This window comes from Grus americana, unplaced genomic scaffold (genome assembly GCF_028858705.1).
Source record: "Grus americana isolate bGruAme1 unplaced genomic scaffold, bGruAme1.mat scaffold_764, whole genome shotgun sequence".
Classification (NCBI taxonomy): domain Eukaryota; kingdom Metazoa; phylum Chordata; class Aves; order Gruiformes; family Gruidae; genus Grus; species Grus americana.
The window spans coordinates 31,279-48,961 of NW_026561974.1; the positions used below are offsets into that span (position 1 = coordinate 31,279).

Here is a 17,683-nt window from a genome sequence, read left to right on the forward strand (position 1 = left end):
GACTTGGGGGTGTTGATTGATGAGAAGCTCAACATGAGCTGGCAATGTGCGCTTGCGACAGAGAAAGCAACCGTGTCCTGGGCTGCATCAATATATAGCGTGGCCAGCAGGAGGTGATTCTGCCCCTCTACTCCGCTCTTGTGAGATCCCACCTGGAGTACTGCATCCAGCTCTGGGGTCCTCAGGACAAGAAAGACATTGAGCTGTTGGAGAGAGTCCAGAGGAGGTCCATGAAGCTGATCAGAGGGCTGGAGCACCTCTGCTATGAGGACAGGCTGAGAGAGCTGGGATTGTTCAGCCTGGAGAAGAGAAGGAACTAGATGACCTTTGAGGTCTTCTCTCAGCCTGTCTTCACAGGAGAGGTGCTTCAGCCCTCTGATCATCTTTGTGGCCCTCCTCTGGACTTGCTCCAACAGCTCCGTGTCTTTCCTGTACTTGGGACCCCAGAGCTGGACACAGTACTCCAGGTGGGGTCTCACCAGAGCTGAGTAACGGGGGACAATCACCTCCCTCAACCTGATCAGAAGGAGAAGATCCCTTCTCTTTGGAAAAGTTCTTGAGGTTTTTGTTGGTCAAATCCCAGAGTTTCTCAAGGTCCATTTGGAGTGAAGCTTCATTGTTTCTGCAGTTACTGTGTGCGTGCAGATGGCTCACCTGACTTGTGGTACCTCTGAGAAGATCACAGCAAGAAGAATTAAAGGACATGACAGATAATGAATAAAGAGGAGAGACTAATTAAATGAAATTGCAGTGGGAAGGCTTGGAGCTCTGCCTTGGGATTGATGATGAGCCTGTTGAGAGTTTGTGGGTGAGGATTAGCCAGGCAGAGCAACTGCCCTGGTTTCAGCAGGGATGGAGTTAATTTTCTTCCTAGCAGCTGGGACAGTGCTGTGTTATGGATTTAGGATGAGAACAATGTTGGTAACACACGGATGGTTTTAGTTGCCGCCAAGCAGTCAAGGACTTCTCAGCTTCTTATACTGGCCTGACAACGAGAAGGTGGGGGGGACACAGCCAGGACAGCTGACCCAAACTGACCAAAGGGATATTCCGTACCCTATGACATCATGCTCCGTATCAAACTGGAGGGTTGTCCGGGAGGTGGGGAACTTGCTGAGCATCTGCTTCAGCTGGTGAGAAATTGTGCTGTTCATCACTTGTTTTTTATATTCTTTATTATTATTATTATTATTATTACTACTACTACTACTATTACTACTACTACTACTATTACTGTTACTATTATTTTCCTTTTCTGTCCTATTAAACTGTCTTTATCTCAATCCACAAGCTTTACTTTTCTTTCCTTTTCAATTCTGTTCCCCATCCTACTCGGGGAGGGCGACGGAGTGTGTGGTTGTTTTAGCTGCCGTCCGCGTTAAACCACAACACCGACATGGTTGATCTTTTTGTGCATGTCTGTTATTGACTGCTTGATCAGGAAGCCGTGGATGAGACCTTCTTCAGGCCACTGGAAGAAGTCTCATGTTCTCACACCCTGGTCCTCCTGGTCTTGGAATTGAACCACCATGGTAGCTGCCTGAGGGGCAATATAGCAGGGCACAAACCATCCAGAAGGCTTCTGGAGGACATCAGTGAGAACTTCCCAAGCATGCAGAGATGGGGTTAGGAAAGCCAAAGCCCAGTTTGAATCTGGCTAGTGACTTGAAGGACAACAAAAATTGTGTCTACATCTGCATAAAGAGCAACAGGAAGACTAAGGAAAATGTACATGGTAAATATTCCAGGATATGGAAAAGCCTGAGCTAGCCAATGTCTTCCTCAGCTCAGTCCTTACTGCTAGGACTGGCTTCAGGCACCTCAGGACCCTGAGACCAGAGAGAAGGCGGGAGCATGGAGGACCTACCCTTGATGCAGGAGTCTCAAGTTAGGAAACATTTAAACAAACGGGACATAGCTAAGTCTATGGGAACTGAGGGCTTGCACCCACGAGAGCTGAGGGAGCTGGCTGATGTCACTGCAAGGCCACTCTGGATTGTCTTGTAAAGGTCATGGTTACTGGGAGGGGTTTCTGAGGACTGGAAGGAAGCCAATGTCAGTCCTGTCTCAAAGAAGGGCAAGAAGGAGGATCTGGGGTGCTTTCAGCCTGTCTCCTCTAGCATCCTCCTAAACACGCCGATGAAGTATAGGTTAGATAAGTGGAAAGAGAAGTGGATTGAGAACTGATTGAACAGCCAAGCTCAGGGGGTTGTGACCAGTGGCACAAAGCCCAGCAGGAGGTACCACGAACTGTGGCACTTCGGGAAGCTCAGCCCTCAGTCTGGGAGTTGCTAACAGGCAGTGCCAGTGGCTGCAGCCCTGAAGAGACCCCTGACCCCCTGAGAAGCAGTGAGTGTTGCCCTGACTGTGGAGAGCTGTTCTGGCTGCAGGGGAGCTGCCAGGAGCACTGGGTGCCAACCTTCAGGAGGGACGATGGCACTAGGAGATGGCAAGTGGTGGACAGCAATCCTTCTCCAAAAACTTCCCAGGCTTGGTGGAGCACCAACACAGGAAGACTCATGCCTCTGCACCATGAGAATGCTTTAGAGTACCCTCAGTCTGGGAATTGTCTTGAATTAGCTGAACACTGGCATTTTTCTCTCCAAAGGCAAGTTGCAGCCCTGGTTAGCTCCTGTCTGATTTCTCCCCATCCTCTCTCCTCTGAGACGGCCTGGTGCTCCTGACCCCTTCCATGTGCTCCTCACAGGGCCCCAAGCTGGCAGTGATGTTCTGCAGAGCAAGTCAGCTCTGGGATCATGGTGTGACTCCACCCTGTCTGTGCTGGTCAGGAGGGAAAGCAGATACGGCTGGATGGGCAGCACTGCCCCGGAGCTCCTTCCCAGGGGTTGAAGGCTGTGGAAGGAGCTCATGGCATTTCTCATGGCTCAAGATGTTTTCCAGTGTGCACGTTGAACCATCCATGGGCTTTTACTGAAGGAGATGTGAATCACCTTCCAGTCTCCTTTTCACGACTTGCTGTGTCCCCACAGCCTCCCCTGGGTTGGCAGAGCCCTTGTTTAATTGTGGATACTTAAATATCTTGTATGAACATGAAAAGCAAATAAACCATGAGCCTTCCCTGAGAAAAGCTAGGAACAGCCTGTGAGGAAATTTGGTCAGCTTACTGCGTCTGAAGGTGAACCCATTGAATCACTCTCCTCAGGGCATTCTTGAGCTCCTGGTTCCTCATGCTGTAGATGAGGGGGTTCACTGCTGGAGGCACCACTGAGTATAGCATTGCCAACACGAGATCAAGGGATGGGGAGGAGATGGAGTGGGGCTTCAGGTATGCAAATGTGGCAGTGCTCAAAAACAGAGAGACCACGGCCAGGTGAGGGAGGCACGTGGAAAAGGCTTTGTGCCGTCCCTGCTCAGAGGGGATCCTCAGCACGGCCCTGAAGATCTGCACATAGGACACCACAATGAAAACAAAACACCCAAATCCTAAACAGACACTAACCACAAGAAGCCCAACTTCCCTGAGGTAGGCATCTGAGCAGGAGAGCTTGAGGATCTGGGGGATTTCACAGAAGAACTGGTCCACAGCATTGCCGTGGCAGAGGGGTAGGGAAAATGTATTGGCCGTGTGCAGCAGAGCATAGAGAAACCCACTGCCCCAGGCAGCTGCTGCCATGTGGGCACAAGCTCTGCTGCCCAGGAGGGTCCTGTAGTGCAGGGGTTTGCAGATGGCAACGTAGCGGTCGTAGGCCATGACAGTGAGAAGAGAATACTCTGCTCCAAGCAAGAAGACAAACAGAAAGAGCTGTGCAGCACATCCTGTGTAGGAGATGGCCCTGGTGTCCCAGAGGGAATTGGCCATGGCTTTGAGGACAGTGGTAGAGATGGAGCCCAGGTCAACTACAGAGAGGTTGAGGAGGAAGAAGTACATGGGGGTGCGGAGGTGGTGGTCACAGGCTATGGCAGTGATGATGAGGCCGTTTCCCAGGAGGGCAGCCAGGTAGATGCCCAGGAAGAGCCCGAAGTGCAAGAGCTGCAGCTCCCGTGTGTCTCCAAATGCCAGGAGAAGGAATTCAGTGATGGAGCTACGGTTGAACATTTGCTTCCTCTGGGTGTCATTACCTGTAGAGGAGGAGAAGGCAGTACTGAGGTAGGCTGGACTGCTCCAAGCAAAAGATATTACAAGTCTCATTGCAACCCCACATTATGACATTTTTTTCTGGAAGACCTCTCTGCAGCTCTCTTACTTGAGCTCTGGCTTTTGCTGGCTGAGGGTGCCATTGGGAGCAAGGACTCTGTAATGGGCTCCCGAGGAGTCCTTCCTGCCGTGCAGCGAGAGGGAACTAGGAATGCAGGGGGATGTCCAATTAAATGCACTCATGATATATCAAAAAGCTTTTCAGCATTGTGGTTTGCAATTTGCCCAAGTGCAGAAGAGGGCTGAGGGGATTTGGGGTTGTTTCTCTTGTTCTAGTTGCAAGTGGAGTGGTTTGGGATGGAGGAAATCTCTGACATTTCTAAGGCACTCCAAGTGAAATCTTGTGGGTCCTGCGAGGCAAAGGGACTTTCCCCCACAGTGCTGAGAGAGGAGAGCTGCTCTGCCCATCAGCCCTGTTCTCAGCTGCCCTGTGCTGGCAGCTTGGAGCTGGAGGATGATCACCCCAGGTGTTCCTCTGAAAAGAAACAGGCTGCTGCTGAGAGCAAAGAAATCCAGGTTCACCAAGCAGATTGAGAGAATCCTCACCTGTTCTCAGGGTACCTGAGGAGGATCTCATCTCTCCCCTTCCAAGCAGGAACACAAAGAGATCATTCCATCTGCCCACGTACAGCTGCCCAGAAGCATTTCTACAGCCTTAGCACTGAGGTGTCTTCTCCATGGGGATCCTTGCGAGCACAGAGATACTATGGGAGAGCTGTGCCCTTCTGGAGGGCACCCTGCAGCCCAGCAGGACACCCCAGGGAAACAGCTGAAGGTCCTGAGGTTGCCCGGAGGAGACTTGGGCACTTTGCTCCCATAGACACATCTGCATAGCAGGACCCAAAGGGTCGGTGTCCCAAGAGGAGATGAACCTGCCACCGCAGCCCCCACCCCCTTCCGCACTGAGAAGGCAAATCCAAGGGTGAGCAGAAGGGCAGCACAGGCAGGAGGGGTGGGCAGTGACATGCCACCATGCTGCTGCCAAGGGAGGAGGGACACACCAAGACTGCTGGACATCAGGGGTTTGTCCTTCTCTGGGCTCTGGCTGCTCCAGAGGCAATGCACGCCCGAGAGCCCATGGGCTTGAGGGCAGAGGCTCTGCTGAGGCTGGGAAAGGAGACCAGGGAGGAGTTGCTCAGGGGAAGGTGTCTGCAGTGCAGGGACAGCAGGGAGGTGCCCACATCCCCCTCCCCAGCGTTTCGGGCAGCAGCTCCCTCTCACTCCCTGCCTGTGTCTCTGCTGCTTGGAGCTGCTCCTGCCAGGAGCCGCCACCTCCCTGTCCCCAGCCCAACTCCCTGTCAGTGCTCACAAACCCCATCCCTCCTGCTGTGTGCTCACCTCTGCCTGCAAACACCTCCCAGGGGCAGGGCACTGCCCAGGGGCCTCTCTGCCTCTGCAGGGGCTAAAGACCAGATCTCAGAAACCTGCTGGGGCTGCGAAGGGCAAGTTGTTGCTGCTGTGTTGGCTGGAGGCAGCTGGGAACAGCGCTTTGAGGTGCTTCTCCCAGAGTTACTTGCCTCTCAAGCTAAGAGTCTAGGAGTCGCAAAGCCTTCTTCTAAGCAGAAACAGGAAGTTTGATCTCCAGTGCCAACCCCAGACAACCAGACAAAGATTCAGGAAAGCCCTTCCCTTTCCAGGAGCCACTAACCTGATGGGCTTCTTGAGAAGTCCCCTTAGAAATGTCCTGAGGGAGAGCTGAAGCTCTGAGAAGCCCTGACCCATGCAGCACTCTCTCGACAGCAGAAGGACCATACCCTGCCCTGCCATGCTGGGGCTTTCTCCTTCCACCCACAGCGTTCCCTTTCCCTTTCCCTTTCCCTTTCCCTTTCCCTTTCCCTTTCCCTTTCCCTTTCCCTTTCCCTTTCCCTTTCCCTTTCCCTTTCCCTGGCAGGCAGCAGAGTCCCTGCGCCAGCACACAGTCCCCGGGGGTGCAGGGACCCTGCTCGGAAGGACAGACCTGGACAACCCTGGTTGCACGCCCACCTTCACAGCCCTGCAGCCATCGTCAAGACAAGGGAGCTGTCTTGCCTTGTGCCTCTGATGGTGCAGCAGGGAAGCCCTGCTCTGGAGCACGTCCTCCTCCTCCACACCTGAGAAAAGCAAGGAGAGCCATCCTGACAGGTCCTATGAGAGGTGGCATGGGCCAGGTCTAGTACAGGCTTCCAGGCACTCATCTGCATTGCCCTGCAGCCAGAGACTTACCGTGTCAAGGGCTGTGAAGATTTCTTTCCCCTGGTGAGCTCCCACACCAGAAGTCTTTCACCTTCTCTCGTTCCTCTTGTCTGCTCTCAGTGTCTGCAGGCAGTGCCCTCAGCCCTGCTCCTGGGCAGAGCTGTCTCTCTGCAGTGCTGCCCGCTTGCCATGAACTCCCTCCATCCCAGGAGCCCAGCCCAGCTCAGCAGCAGAGGACCAGCCCAAGGCAGCACTTTCTCTGCCCCCTCTGGGCTCCCTCAGAGAATGTCCCTGGGGCTCCAGAGGAACCTGCTGTGAAAAAACCTGAAGTCATTACTGATATTTCTGCTCTGAGCTGGGGAAGAGGCAGAGTTAGGTCAAAGAATCCCCTCTTCTTGTCCCACTATGGACAGAATACCCAGACACTCAAAGGGAGACATTTCCTGTCCCTCCTGTACCCATGGAAACCACAGGTGACATCTGGGCTACCAGAGGGTGTGCAAGACATGTGCAGGTAACTCTGAGCTCTGATGGAGCGATTCAGAAGGACAGGGCAGCATCTTGGTTCATTGTTTGGAGGCTGGTGGGACTTTCCTTTGGCCAGCTGAAGTGACAGTAGATGCCCACATTTAGAATAATGAAGCCTGTCCCTGCTCAGTATGGCCAGGACAGCTTATAGAGGTATTCCTCTGAGCAAACGGAGTCATTGCCATTGGGAGAGCTAAGGCTCTCTCCCTTCTCCACCAGACCTTCATTGACAGTTATGGCAGGCTTAGGTGAGGAGCGATCAAGAGCTGACTCCATGTCGGAGAGAGCCACTTTCAGCTGCCCCAAAATGGACCAGCCACTGCCCAAAGCTGAGCCAATAAGCAATTGCAGTGGCATCTCTGTGATAACCTCTTTCAGAAAGGGTAAAACCCAGTGTGCAGCAGCTGTAAGAGAGAAAGAACCCTGGAGGCACCAAGGAGAGTGAAGAATGAGGTGGGGATGAGAGAGGGAGGCTGGGTGGGCACCTGGTGGCCAAAAGTCAACCCACCACCCCCTGACATTCACAGGACAGCACTGTGCAAATGCTGCTTTTGGTGTCTGGAGGTTCTTTGCATCGGCTTTTCAGCACAGCTGCCAGATGCGCCAAGAAACGTGATGCTCACCTGGATCTGAAAAGCTGTGTCATCCTTGTCAGCCTTGGCTCTCATAGCTAAGAAATGCTGGAGTCTCAGCTCCCAAGGGGAGTGAGGAAGGAGAGGAGCAGAGCGCAGATGCCAGGTCGCAGAGTGGCAGAGTTTGGCCCATTCTGGGAACGTTCAGTGGGCAGTATCACTCAAGGGGAGCAGCATTCAGTGCAACGGCTTTTCAGGGGCAGCATCCTCTAAGCACATAAAGCGTCCATGCCGATAGTCCAGCAAACAAGTGGACGTCTCAGGACAGCAGCTTGGCTAAACAGGCACCTTGTCGGGATGCTCCATCGAAAAAGGGAAGCACAGAGGGTGTGGATAGAGGACCTCACTTCAAAGGAGGAATTTAGAAACAGGGAGGGCTTTAGGAAAGACAAGGCTCCTGTGGAGTTGATACTTGCTTGGATGTCCAAGGGCATCAAGATGAGCTGTTAGTATTGAAGTTACAGTTCAAGGAGAATCAACAAAATTAATGTGTGGGCACTGCTGAATTTTGCCAGAGAAGATGCAGATCTGTCTGAGGTACTCTTTGTCCTCTTTGCCTCTGTCTTCACCAACAAGGTCTCCAAGGACTTTGTGCCTTGAAGCAGGACTCTGGAGGAGAAAGACCAGCAGTGGATGTGGACCAAGCCAGGGGTTACTTGATCAAGTATTAACAGTCCACAGAACTGGCAGGGCTGTATCCAAGGGTGTTGAGGGAGCCAGCTGATATCATAGTGAGGTCAGCCTGTGTTGTCTGTGTGGCACAGAGCGTGCCTTTGGATTTGGTTTCTGTGTATCTGAAAGAGAGGGTGACTGGATGAACCCAGGGCAGATCACGCTTGACTGTCCTCATTCCTTGCTAAGATGAAAGGACTGCATTTCTTGATACGGGAGCAGCAGCGGGGTTCATTTACCTGGAGTTCCTTAGGGCTTTCAACACCATTTCCCACCATATCCTTGTCTCCATGTTAGGACATTTCTGATTGCCCGATCCTCTATCAAAATAGCAATGTGAGCAATTGCATGACACTACAGGTGATGAAAGGGGGCACTTATTTCATGGATTTGCTGCCCAAGGAACCCCAGCAACCATCTCAGGAACTCCACAGAGAGTACAAAATAAGCAAAGGGCTGCATCACAGGAACCCCACACAGCCCTGATGACATCCTTTTCCTCAGCACACCTGCTAATCCTTTCCCCATTGGCCGTGATTTTCTTATTTTGGACCCTCCTGTGGTGGGTCGAGGATCGGGCATCTGCCCACGTACCAAAACAGCTTGTGCCTTTCACTGTTGCCCAAGTAGAAAGGATTCAGCTGAAGCTGAGGGTGAGAATTCACTCATGGGCACCCAGGAATTTCAACTTTGTAAACTTCCTGTCTTCTAAAAGCCTGAACAAGTGGTCAGAAGAGAAGGATGAAATGAGAGAGGATACTCACTGTTTTTTCAGTCCATACACAGCTGGATTTTGTCTTCATAGATAAGGTTTAATTCAGGTTATTTTTGCTACCAAGTGTGGTTTTTGAAAGTGTTCTGATATTGTGTGATTCCCTTTTTAGGTGCTAAAGACTGTCTAGAAAAGCACCGTCAAACATAAATAGCTGTACGGAGTGCTTTCCCTAATGTTGACAACATGAAGGGGAAGGGACAAAAGCTCCATTCAGGCTGGAAGTGGCCTTGCAAGATGTCTATAGACCAACATTGTGCTCAAAGCAGGGTCACACCAGGTTGCTCGTGGCTTTATCCAGATGTCTCTTTGAAACTTCCAGGGATGGAGGCAGTCTACACTCTCTTCAGAAGGTCTTCCCAGGTCTGATTTGCCTCATGTGTCAAAAATTTCTCCCTATATCGAGCCTGAGCCTCTCTTGTTGCCCGCTGCCTCTTGTCCTTGTGCCTTGCACCGCGATGTCTTCTTGGAAACTGCACCGAGGCAGTGCAAGGCTGTTCCATCCTCCCCCAAAAGCCCTCCGTTCTCCAGTCTGAACAAGTCCAGCTCCCTCAGCCCCTCCTAACAGGGCAGGTGCTCTAGCCATGACCATCTTTCTGGCCCTCCACTGAACTGGCTCCAGTTGGCCAATGTCTCTCTGGCATTACAGTGCATCAAAACATGCTAAAGTGTTCTGGATGCGGTCTAACGTGTGCTGAGTAGAGGAAGATGATAATCACTGCCACTGACTGTGCTCCTGCTCATACAGCCCAGGGTGCTGTTGGCCTTTGCTGAACGGCTCATGGTTTGCCTACTGTAACCCAAAGACCACCACAGCCTTTCCTGCAGAGCTGCTTCCTATACCTCGGCAGTCACAGGCCTCTGGCTTTGCAGGGGCTCAGTCCACCTCACGAGCAGGACTTTGGATTTGTCCTGACTCCATATCGCGAGGTTACCTCTGTGCCTCCAGCCTGTCTAGGTCCCTTGGGACGGCAGCCCTGTCCCCCAGTGTAGTGTCTGCTCTCCTCAAAGCGCTCTGTCATCTAGAAATCATATGAAAAAATACTCTCTCATCTTCTCTGCATCATTAAAAAGGCATTAAATGGGATAGATTGCAGGACAGACACCTGCAGGACCCTGTTAGATAGACACATCCAGGCACAGTAGCACGCATTGACCACACCCATCCAAGCCTGAAAGTCCAACTGTCTTTTTGACCATCTACCTCTTCATCTATGTAGACCATAATGACCTTACTGGGACACCAGAACAGCGTGGGGAATGATGCTGAAAGCCTTGCTGACTTTGAGGTAAGGGGCAACCGCTGCTCTCCCCGCATCCACCAATCCTGTCCTTCCATCACAGAAAGCAAAAAAGATGGGCAGGCACAGTCTACCATGGGTAAATCCAGTCACCTTCTCTTAATGCTCCCCAGAAATGGGATCCAAGTGCACGTGCTCTGGGGACAGCCTTTAGTTCCCCTGCTCATCCTTTTGGGTCTTTTTCAGAAAGTACATGCAGCGTTTGGGTGCTGCCGGTTGGCAGGGACTTCCCCCAGTCTCCATGTCCTTTCCAAGATGATGGAGAGTGGCCTCCCTGTGGCATCGGCCTGCTCTCTCAGCTCCCTGGGATGCTGCCCCTTCACTCCCACAGACTGGTAAGGATTGAGCTTCCTCAGGTAACTCCTGACTTAATCCAAATTCACCAGCGGTTGTTCTCCTCCAGAGTCCTGCTCCAGGTAGAAAAGCCTCAGAGACCTTTCTGGAGGAGACGAAGGCAAGAAGGACACAGAGAACTCAGACCTATCAACACCTGCTCTTACTAAATTCAGCAGTGGCCACTCGTTCTCTTTGTTTCTTAACTGTTCCTGAAGCAGCAGCAGCAGCAGCTCCTTTTGGTGTCCCTGTAGCCCTTGCAAGGGTCTACACTGGGAAGCTTTAGCTTCCAGGAAACCATCCCTACTTCTAAATCCCTCCTTGAGTCCCAGCATCCACCTCTTGGATGCTTTCTTTTTTCTATGGAGCTTCTTCATGAGGTCCCTTTTTAGCCAAGTTTCTGTCCTGAGATACCCGGTTGTTTTCCTGTGTGTTAATGCGGACAGTTCTTTTGTGTGGAATGTGGTGTCCTGAAAGACCAGAAGTTCAGTGCAGCTCTGCTGCCCTTGAGTGCTGCTGCTGCTACTGTGGGATTGCCCCCAAAAGTCCCCTGAGGAGGCTAAAATCTTCTCCTCTAGAGACCCAGCATCTCTACTTTGCTGCAGTCCTTTCGCATTCCCCTTGTGAGCTGAGATTTCATGGTCACTACAGCCCAGGCTCACACTCATTTTCACAGCCCTGATCAGCCCTCCCTCTGCAGGGACTGGATTCGGGTCAGCATCACCTTGGTTGGCCCACCTTGCACCTGTACAAAGAAGTTGTCCCAAGAGACCCAGAAGCCTGCTGGACAATATGCACCCTGCTGTGCACCCCTTCCAGTGAGCGCCAGAGTCATAAAAGTCCCCAGTAAGACCTGGCATCATTCATCTGGAGACTTCCTTGGGTTGCTTAATTAATGAAGGCGTAGTCCACTTCCTTACCCCGGTTGCAGGTTCTTCATCTCCCACCAGGATGCCACACTAAGTGGCCTGTCCTCTCACCCTCACCCACAAGGCTCACACAACCTGTTGCACATCCCGTAGAGGAGCACCATACGTACAACAAGCTCCTTCAGACGGAGGTCATCCCCCACCCCATCTTCCCGGCCTGCCTCTCCTGAAAAGCCCATACGCACCATGGCAGCACCACTGTGAGCTGTCCCACCACCCCTCACCATTTACTCCATCAATGCCAAGAGTCTATAGTGGCACTTGGGACTCCGGCTCTCCAGCGGTCTGTGCCCCAGGCTGAGGCCATTGATGCACGTTTGGGCTGCAGCACCTCAGCCGTGGCACCAGGGAGAAGCTCAGACTTGTCACAGGCAAACCCAGGACCAAGTACCCAAGACCCATGCTTTGCATGAGACCAGAGACATGCTGGAGGAGATGGCAGATGTCAGTGTGAAGGCATAGAAAGAGGCAAATCTTCTCTCCCCGAGGCCAGAGGCAAGCAGGGCTGGTCTCTGCTGTCCTGGCAGGAGAGGGCTTTGCTCTCCGTGGTGTCTCTGCAGCCCCTGAGAGCCTGTGGTGGAGGTGAAGCTGATCTCAAGGAAGGACAGATGCTGCTGAATTATCTTTGGGTGTGGACATCCTGTGATCCAGGAAAACTCGGAAAATCCTTGGACGGTTCCTTGCTTGTATCATCAAGTGAGTGAATAAGAGGTCGTCTTTAAGAAGAACCAGCAGACTTTGGGAGTAGGCAAATGAGTGGAGATCCCAGTGGGATGTGCTTCCTGTGCATGAACTTCTGCATCAACTGGATGGAGCTGGGTCAGACCCCGTCTCATTGCAGTGGTGGGATTCAGTAGCTGGCCAACAGAAACTGATGCAATCGGACATGCCATCTGGAGTGTCTGTCTCACACCCACTCTGGACGCAGATGCCTTTCCTGTAGGTCCTGTGCGGTCCCTGCCAGCCACATGCACTTGTGCTGGAGGGCCCCGGCATCTCACATCATAGCACTGCAGGCCTGTGTTTGGCTGTTGAGTAGCTGCCCTGAATTGGCTTGGGCAACGTAGGGATGTCCATGAGACATCTGCCATTACAGTCAAAGGTGATCTAGTATCTACAGCTGATGCAGAAGATGGCTGACGGCTATGGCAAAGACTCCTTCTGGTCCCCTGACTACCTCAGTAGGCTGCCCTGGACGTAAGGAGTAGGGAAAAGTTCAGTTGTCCAAAATGTGGGCATCTGCTGTTGGCCAAAGGTATTCCCCTCTAAGCTCCAAGACCATGCCTCCAGATACTGCCCTGTCTCTATGAACGGCTCCATTGGAGCTTGCAGCTCCCTGCACATATCTTGGACCACGCCTGACACCTCAGATGTCACCAGGTGTTTGAGTCTGAACAGGTGACTCCTGGCCTCCATCTCCAGTAATTCCCATGGGAACTGAGACAAGCAGCTCCCAGGCAGCAGGTGCCTATTTGGTGCCCACCTGACCTGAGGCAAGAAGAATCCCACCTCCTGAGGCTTTGTGGGAGCCATAGGTGAGAGCTGAGTCCCCTTCCAGCCCCAGGACTGCAAACCAAGGATGAGATGCCTCAACTGAGTCAGCTGAGTCCCTTCCCTCAGCAGGGGTAAAGGAGAGCCCTCGCTGTCCCTACCTGGGTGTCCCGTCTAATGCCGACACAAGGAAAGGAGACTCTTATGCCCAACGCTTTTTTTATTAGGAGGAATGACTCTGCCAGAAAGTGTTTCTCCCCAGCTGTGGGAGGGAACGTCAGTGATTCCTTCAGCCTGTTTCACAGCAGGTTCCTCTGGAGACCCAGCGACACCTGGAGGGAGCCCAGAGGGGGCAGAGAAAGTGCTGCCTTGGGCTGGTCCTCTGCTGCTGAGCTGGGCTGGGCTCCTGGGATGGAGGGAGTTCATGGCAAGCGGGCAGCGCTGCAGAGAGACAGCTCTGCCCAGGAGCAGCTCCTCTGCAAAGCGCAGCAGGGCTGAGGGCACTGCCTGCAGGCAGCGAGGGCAGACAAGAGGAGTGAGAGAAGGTGAAAGACTTCTGGTGTGGGAGCTCACCGGGGAAAGAAATCTTCCCAGCCCTTGACACGGTAAGTCTCTGGCTGCAGGGCAATGCAGACGAGTGCCTGGAAGTGTCTCCTAGACCTGGCCCATGCCACAACTGATAGGACCTGTCAGGATGGCTCTCCTGGCTTTTCAGGTGTGGAGGAGAAGGATCTGCTCCAGAGCAGGGCTTCCCTGCTGCATCCTCAGAGGGACAGGGCATGATGGGTCCCTCCTCCCAGCGATGGCTGCAGGGGTGCCAGGCTGGGTGTGGGGCTGCCCTGGGCTCCAGGCAGGGTCCTTGCAGCCCAAGGGGGCTCTGTGCCAGGACAGGGACTGTGCTGCCTGCGAGGAGCAGCACTCAGGTTTTCTGGGGAGCTCCCCACGGTGCTGTGGGGAGAAGGTCTGGGTGCAAGGAGCGACACCCGGCAGGGCATGACAGGGCAGGGTCCTTCTGCTGTTCAGAGGCTGCTGCATGGATCAGGGCTGCTCACAGCTCCAGATCCTCCCAGGGCTGGAGGGTCCAGGCAGGGGCTATCTGGAAACAAAGGTGCTTCCCTCAGGCTTCAATTTCATGCTTTGGGGGTGTGAAGGGAAACGGAGCTGCTCACATTTGAGAAGTGACTGAGATTCTTAACCATTACGTGGCATGATCAGAAGGTCTTCTAGGAACCTCAGAAAATGCCTTCGCCTACCCCTCAGCCTGCAGGCATCACCAGCATCACCTTGGCTGGCAACATCACGGTTCGTCTGACCTGCTCTTTACCCGTCGGAAGCAGGGAGATGTCTCTAGGCGGTGCCCTCCCGGGGAGAGTTTTCTGTAGGGCAACACTGAGTGCACCAACGGTGGGATGGGGTCTCTCAGAATTTCCTGTGAGGAAAACATTGTGGGGCAAAGCAGCAGGTTGAAAAGGACCAGGAAGCCGAGGGGTGGGCAGGGAAGAAGATGAAACTGAGAAGGCAATGTCATGGGAAGGAGAATTGGGAAAGTTCCCTGTCACCCCCTCCAGTGCAGACCCCTTCCTCTGAGCAAGCCCCCTTGCCTCCTGTCTGACCCAGCAAAGTCTCTGCCCTCGTGGCCGTGGGGCACAAGGCATCAGCTGCCCCCTCTGCAGCCAGAGCTCCAGCAGAGCAGCGGTGCCTCTCTCCAGCCCTGTGCCCATTTTTCTCTGCGCAGCACAGGGGCTGAGCGTGACTGCCTTGCAGCATCGCTGTCTGGGAGGCTGCCTGCACGGCTGGTGAAGGTGACGACTGTCTTAAGTGCCTTTCCTTCTGTTTGTGGTGCTGCTCCTCCTCTTCCCGCCTGTCTGTGCTGCTCCTGCTCCTGCTCGTGGGCTCTGTGGGGTTGGGGGAGTTTCAGACAGTGACCCTTGAAGCCCTGCCAGGCAGGGGTCTGCATGGGAGTGAGGTGCCCCAGCCCCCTTCGAACCCACGGGGGCAGATGCGTCCCCCAGAGCGACTCCGGGATCACTTCAGCACTTGTCTGAGCTGCTCCTTAGCCCCTGCACACACAGAGATTTCTCTGGCCGGTGCCCTGCTGCCAGGAGGGGTCTGTAGGGAAGAGCCGAGCACACAGCGGGTGGGATGAGAGCTGTGAGCACTGGCAGGGAGGAGACTTGGGGGCAGAGAAACGGGTCCCAGCAGGGACAGCTCCAGGCAGTGGTGACATGGGCAGGGAGTGAGAGGGAGCTGCTCCCAGAAATGCCACGGAGGGGGCATTTGGCATCTCCCTGCCATGCCCTGCAGTGCAGACACTTTCCCCAGAGCAACTCCCTGGTCTCCTCTCCCACCCAGCAGATATTCCCACCCTTAATGTCACAGGGACTTGATCATGCGTTTCCTTCCCAGCGGCCCAACCACCGAAGAGGAGAAACACTCAAGCGTCCAGCTGTGTCTCCCTCTCCTGACTCCCTTGGCAGGAGTACTTTGGCATTTTCCCCTCTTGTCCCTGCCGCCCTTGTTCTTCCCCGTTAATCGCTGGTGTGAGGGGCGAGGACTAGGGTGCAGCTCAGACACCAGTGCTGCATGTTGTCTCATGCAGATGGATCCATGGAGGAAAAGCATCCGCGTCCTCTCCTAATGTTTGGGGCTCTGGGCACTGCAGTGTATGGGGCTGGGAGTGAGCTTACTCTTCCTGCAGGACCCCTCATATTTATGACATTCAGATATTTTCTTGGGGGGAATGGGTGGGAGTGGGTCCTGCTTGGCTGCAGGCTGCCCTCCAAAAGGGCCTAGCTCTCCCAGGGCATCTCTGTGTCACCTAGCAGTCCCATGGAGAAGACAGGCAGCTGCAATGAGCCCTCTGTGTCCCTGCCTAGGAGGGGAGAGCTGAGATCCTCCAGTGTCCAGTTTCTTCTCAGAGGAACATCTGGGTGCAATCGTCCTCCAGCTCAAAGAGGTGCCAGCGCAGGCCAGCCGAGACCAGGGCTGATGGACAGATCGACTCTCTTCACTCTGTATTGAGGAGCAGTTCCTTTGTCTCTCAGAACCCACAAGGTTTCCCCTGGAGCGCAGAAGAAATGCCAAGGGTTTATGCCTTTAAAAAATCCCTCGGGTGTGGATAGGCAAACAGAACAAAGTAAGCAAACCGAAATGCCCACAGCTCTACTCTGCAGTCGGGTGTAGTGGGACCAACAATCCTGAAAAGCTCTTTGCAATTATGACTGGACTTAACCTGATATCACCCTATGTTCCTGTTTAGCTCTTGCTGTAAGCGGGACAAAGTCCTCCAGAGCCCCCAGAAGAGCTCCCTGCTCCTATGGCACCCACAAACAGCACCAACCTGAATGTAGCAAAGACACCTGCCAAAGGTCTTCCTGAAAGGGGAAAAGCGCTTTGGGAGGTTTCCATGAGAAATGCAGTAGGTTAAGCTCTACTCTAACTCCTCCCTGTCTTTTCCTCCATGCACAGACCTCTGTGAGCAGCAGCCGCAGATGGCCAACAGCAGCTCCATGACCCAGTTCCTCCTCCTGGCATTCGCAGACACACGGGAGCTGCAGCTCTTGCACTTCTGGCTCTTCCTGGGCATCTACCTGGCTGCCCTCCTGGGAAACGGCCTCATCATCACTGCCATAGCCTGTGACCACCACCTCCACACCCCCATGTACTTCTTCCTCCTCAACCTCTCCCTCCTCGACCTGGGCTCCATCTCCACCACTCTCCCCAAAGCCATGGCCAATTCCCTCTGGGACACCAGGGCAATTTCCTACGCAGGATGTGCTGCACAGCTCTTTCTGTTTCTTTTTTTCATTTCAGCAGAGTATTTTCTCCTCACCGTCATGTCCTATGACCGCTACATTGCCATCTGCAAACCACTGCACTACGGGACCCTCCTGGGCAGCAGAGCTTGTGCCCACATGGCAGCAGCTGCCTGGGGCAGTGGGTTTCTCTATGCTCTGCTGCACACGGCCAATACATTTTCCCTACCCCTCTGCCACGGCAATGCTGTGGACCAGTTCTTCTGTGAAATCCCCCAGATCCTCAAGCTCTCCTGCTCAGATGCCTACCTCAGGGAAGCTGGCCTTCTTGTGGTCAGTGCCTGTTTAGCCTTTGGGTGTTTTGTTTTCATTGTGGTGTCCTATGTGCAGATCTTCAGGGCCGTGCTGAGGATCCCCTCTGAGCAGGGACGGCACAAAGCCTTTTCCATGTGCCTCCCTCACCTGGCCGTGGTCTCCCTGTTTATCAGCACTGCCATGGTGGCCTACCTGAAGCCCCTGTCTAATTCCTCTGCAACCCTGAATCTCGTCGTATCATTTCTGTACTCAGTGGTGCCTCCAGCCATGAACCCCCTCATCTACAGCATGAGGAACCATGAGATCAAGGATGCCCTCAGGAAACTAATGACTGGATGCTTTCCAGAAACAATAAACTGCCTGTTTTCTTCTTCAGAATATTCATAATATATCTCATTACAGGCCCAGCCAGTCTTCTGGAAGTTTTTTTAATGATCATTTTGGTCTTGGGGGAAGGGGTTTTGTGGGGGGGCGTGTCAAGTTTGGGTTATTTGTTTTTTGTTTTACTTATCTGAATGCTTTCCACAAAGAAATGTCTTTATTTGACCCATTTCTAATTCACAATCTATCCAGCTTTTGTGTGACCTGGAGGCTGTGCAAATGAGGAGTCATACCCTCTGGGTGTTT

At 53.4% G+C, this 17,683-nt stretch overlaps 2 protein-coding genes across 2 annotated transcripts; one reads left to right on the top strand and one right to left on the bottom strand.

Moving 5' to 3' along the window:
- Positions 1–3,121: 3,121 nt before the first annotated feature.
- On the bottom strand, positions 3,122–4,057 carry LOC129201020 (olfactory receptor 14C36-like). The gene has a single exon (XM_054812243.1). It carries the CDS (start codon positions 4,055–4,057, stop codon positions 3,122–3,124), a length of 936 nt encoding a protein of 311 aa, XP_054668218.1.
- Positions 4,058–16,477: 12,420 nt separating this feature from the next.
- On the top strand, positions 16,478–17,443 carry LOC129201021 (olfactory receptor 14A16-like). The gene has a single exon (XM_054812244.1). It carries the CDS (start codon positions 16,478–16,480, stop codon positions 17,441–17,443), a length of 966 nt encoding a protein of 321 aa, XP_054668219.1.
- The last annotated feature ends 240 nt before the right edge of the window (positions 17,444–17,683 follow it).

Coding starts and splice junctions, on each gene's coding strand:
- LOC129201021 (XM_054812244.1), top strand. CDS start 16,478: ATGGCCAACAGCAGCTCCATGACCCAGTTCCTCCTCCTGGCATTCGCA.
- LOC129201020 (XM_054812243.1), bottom strand. CDS start 4,057: ATGTTCAACCGTAGCTCCATCACTGAATTCCTTCTCCTGGCATTTGGA.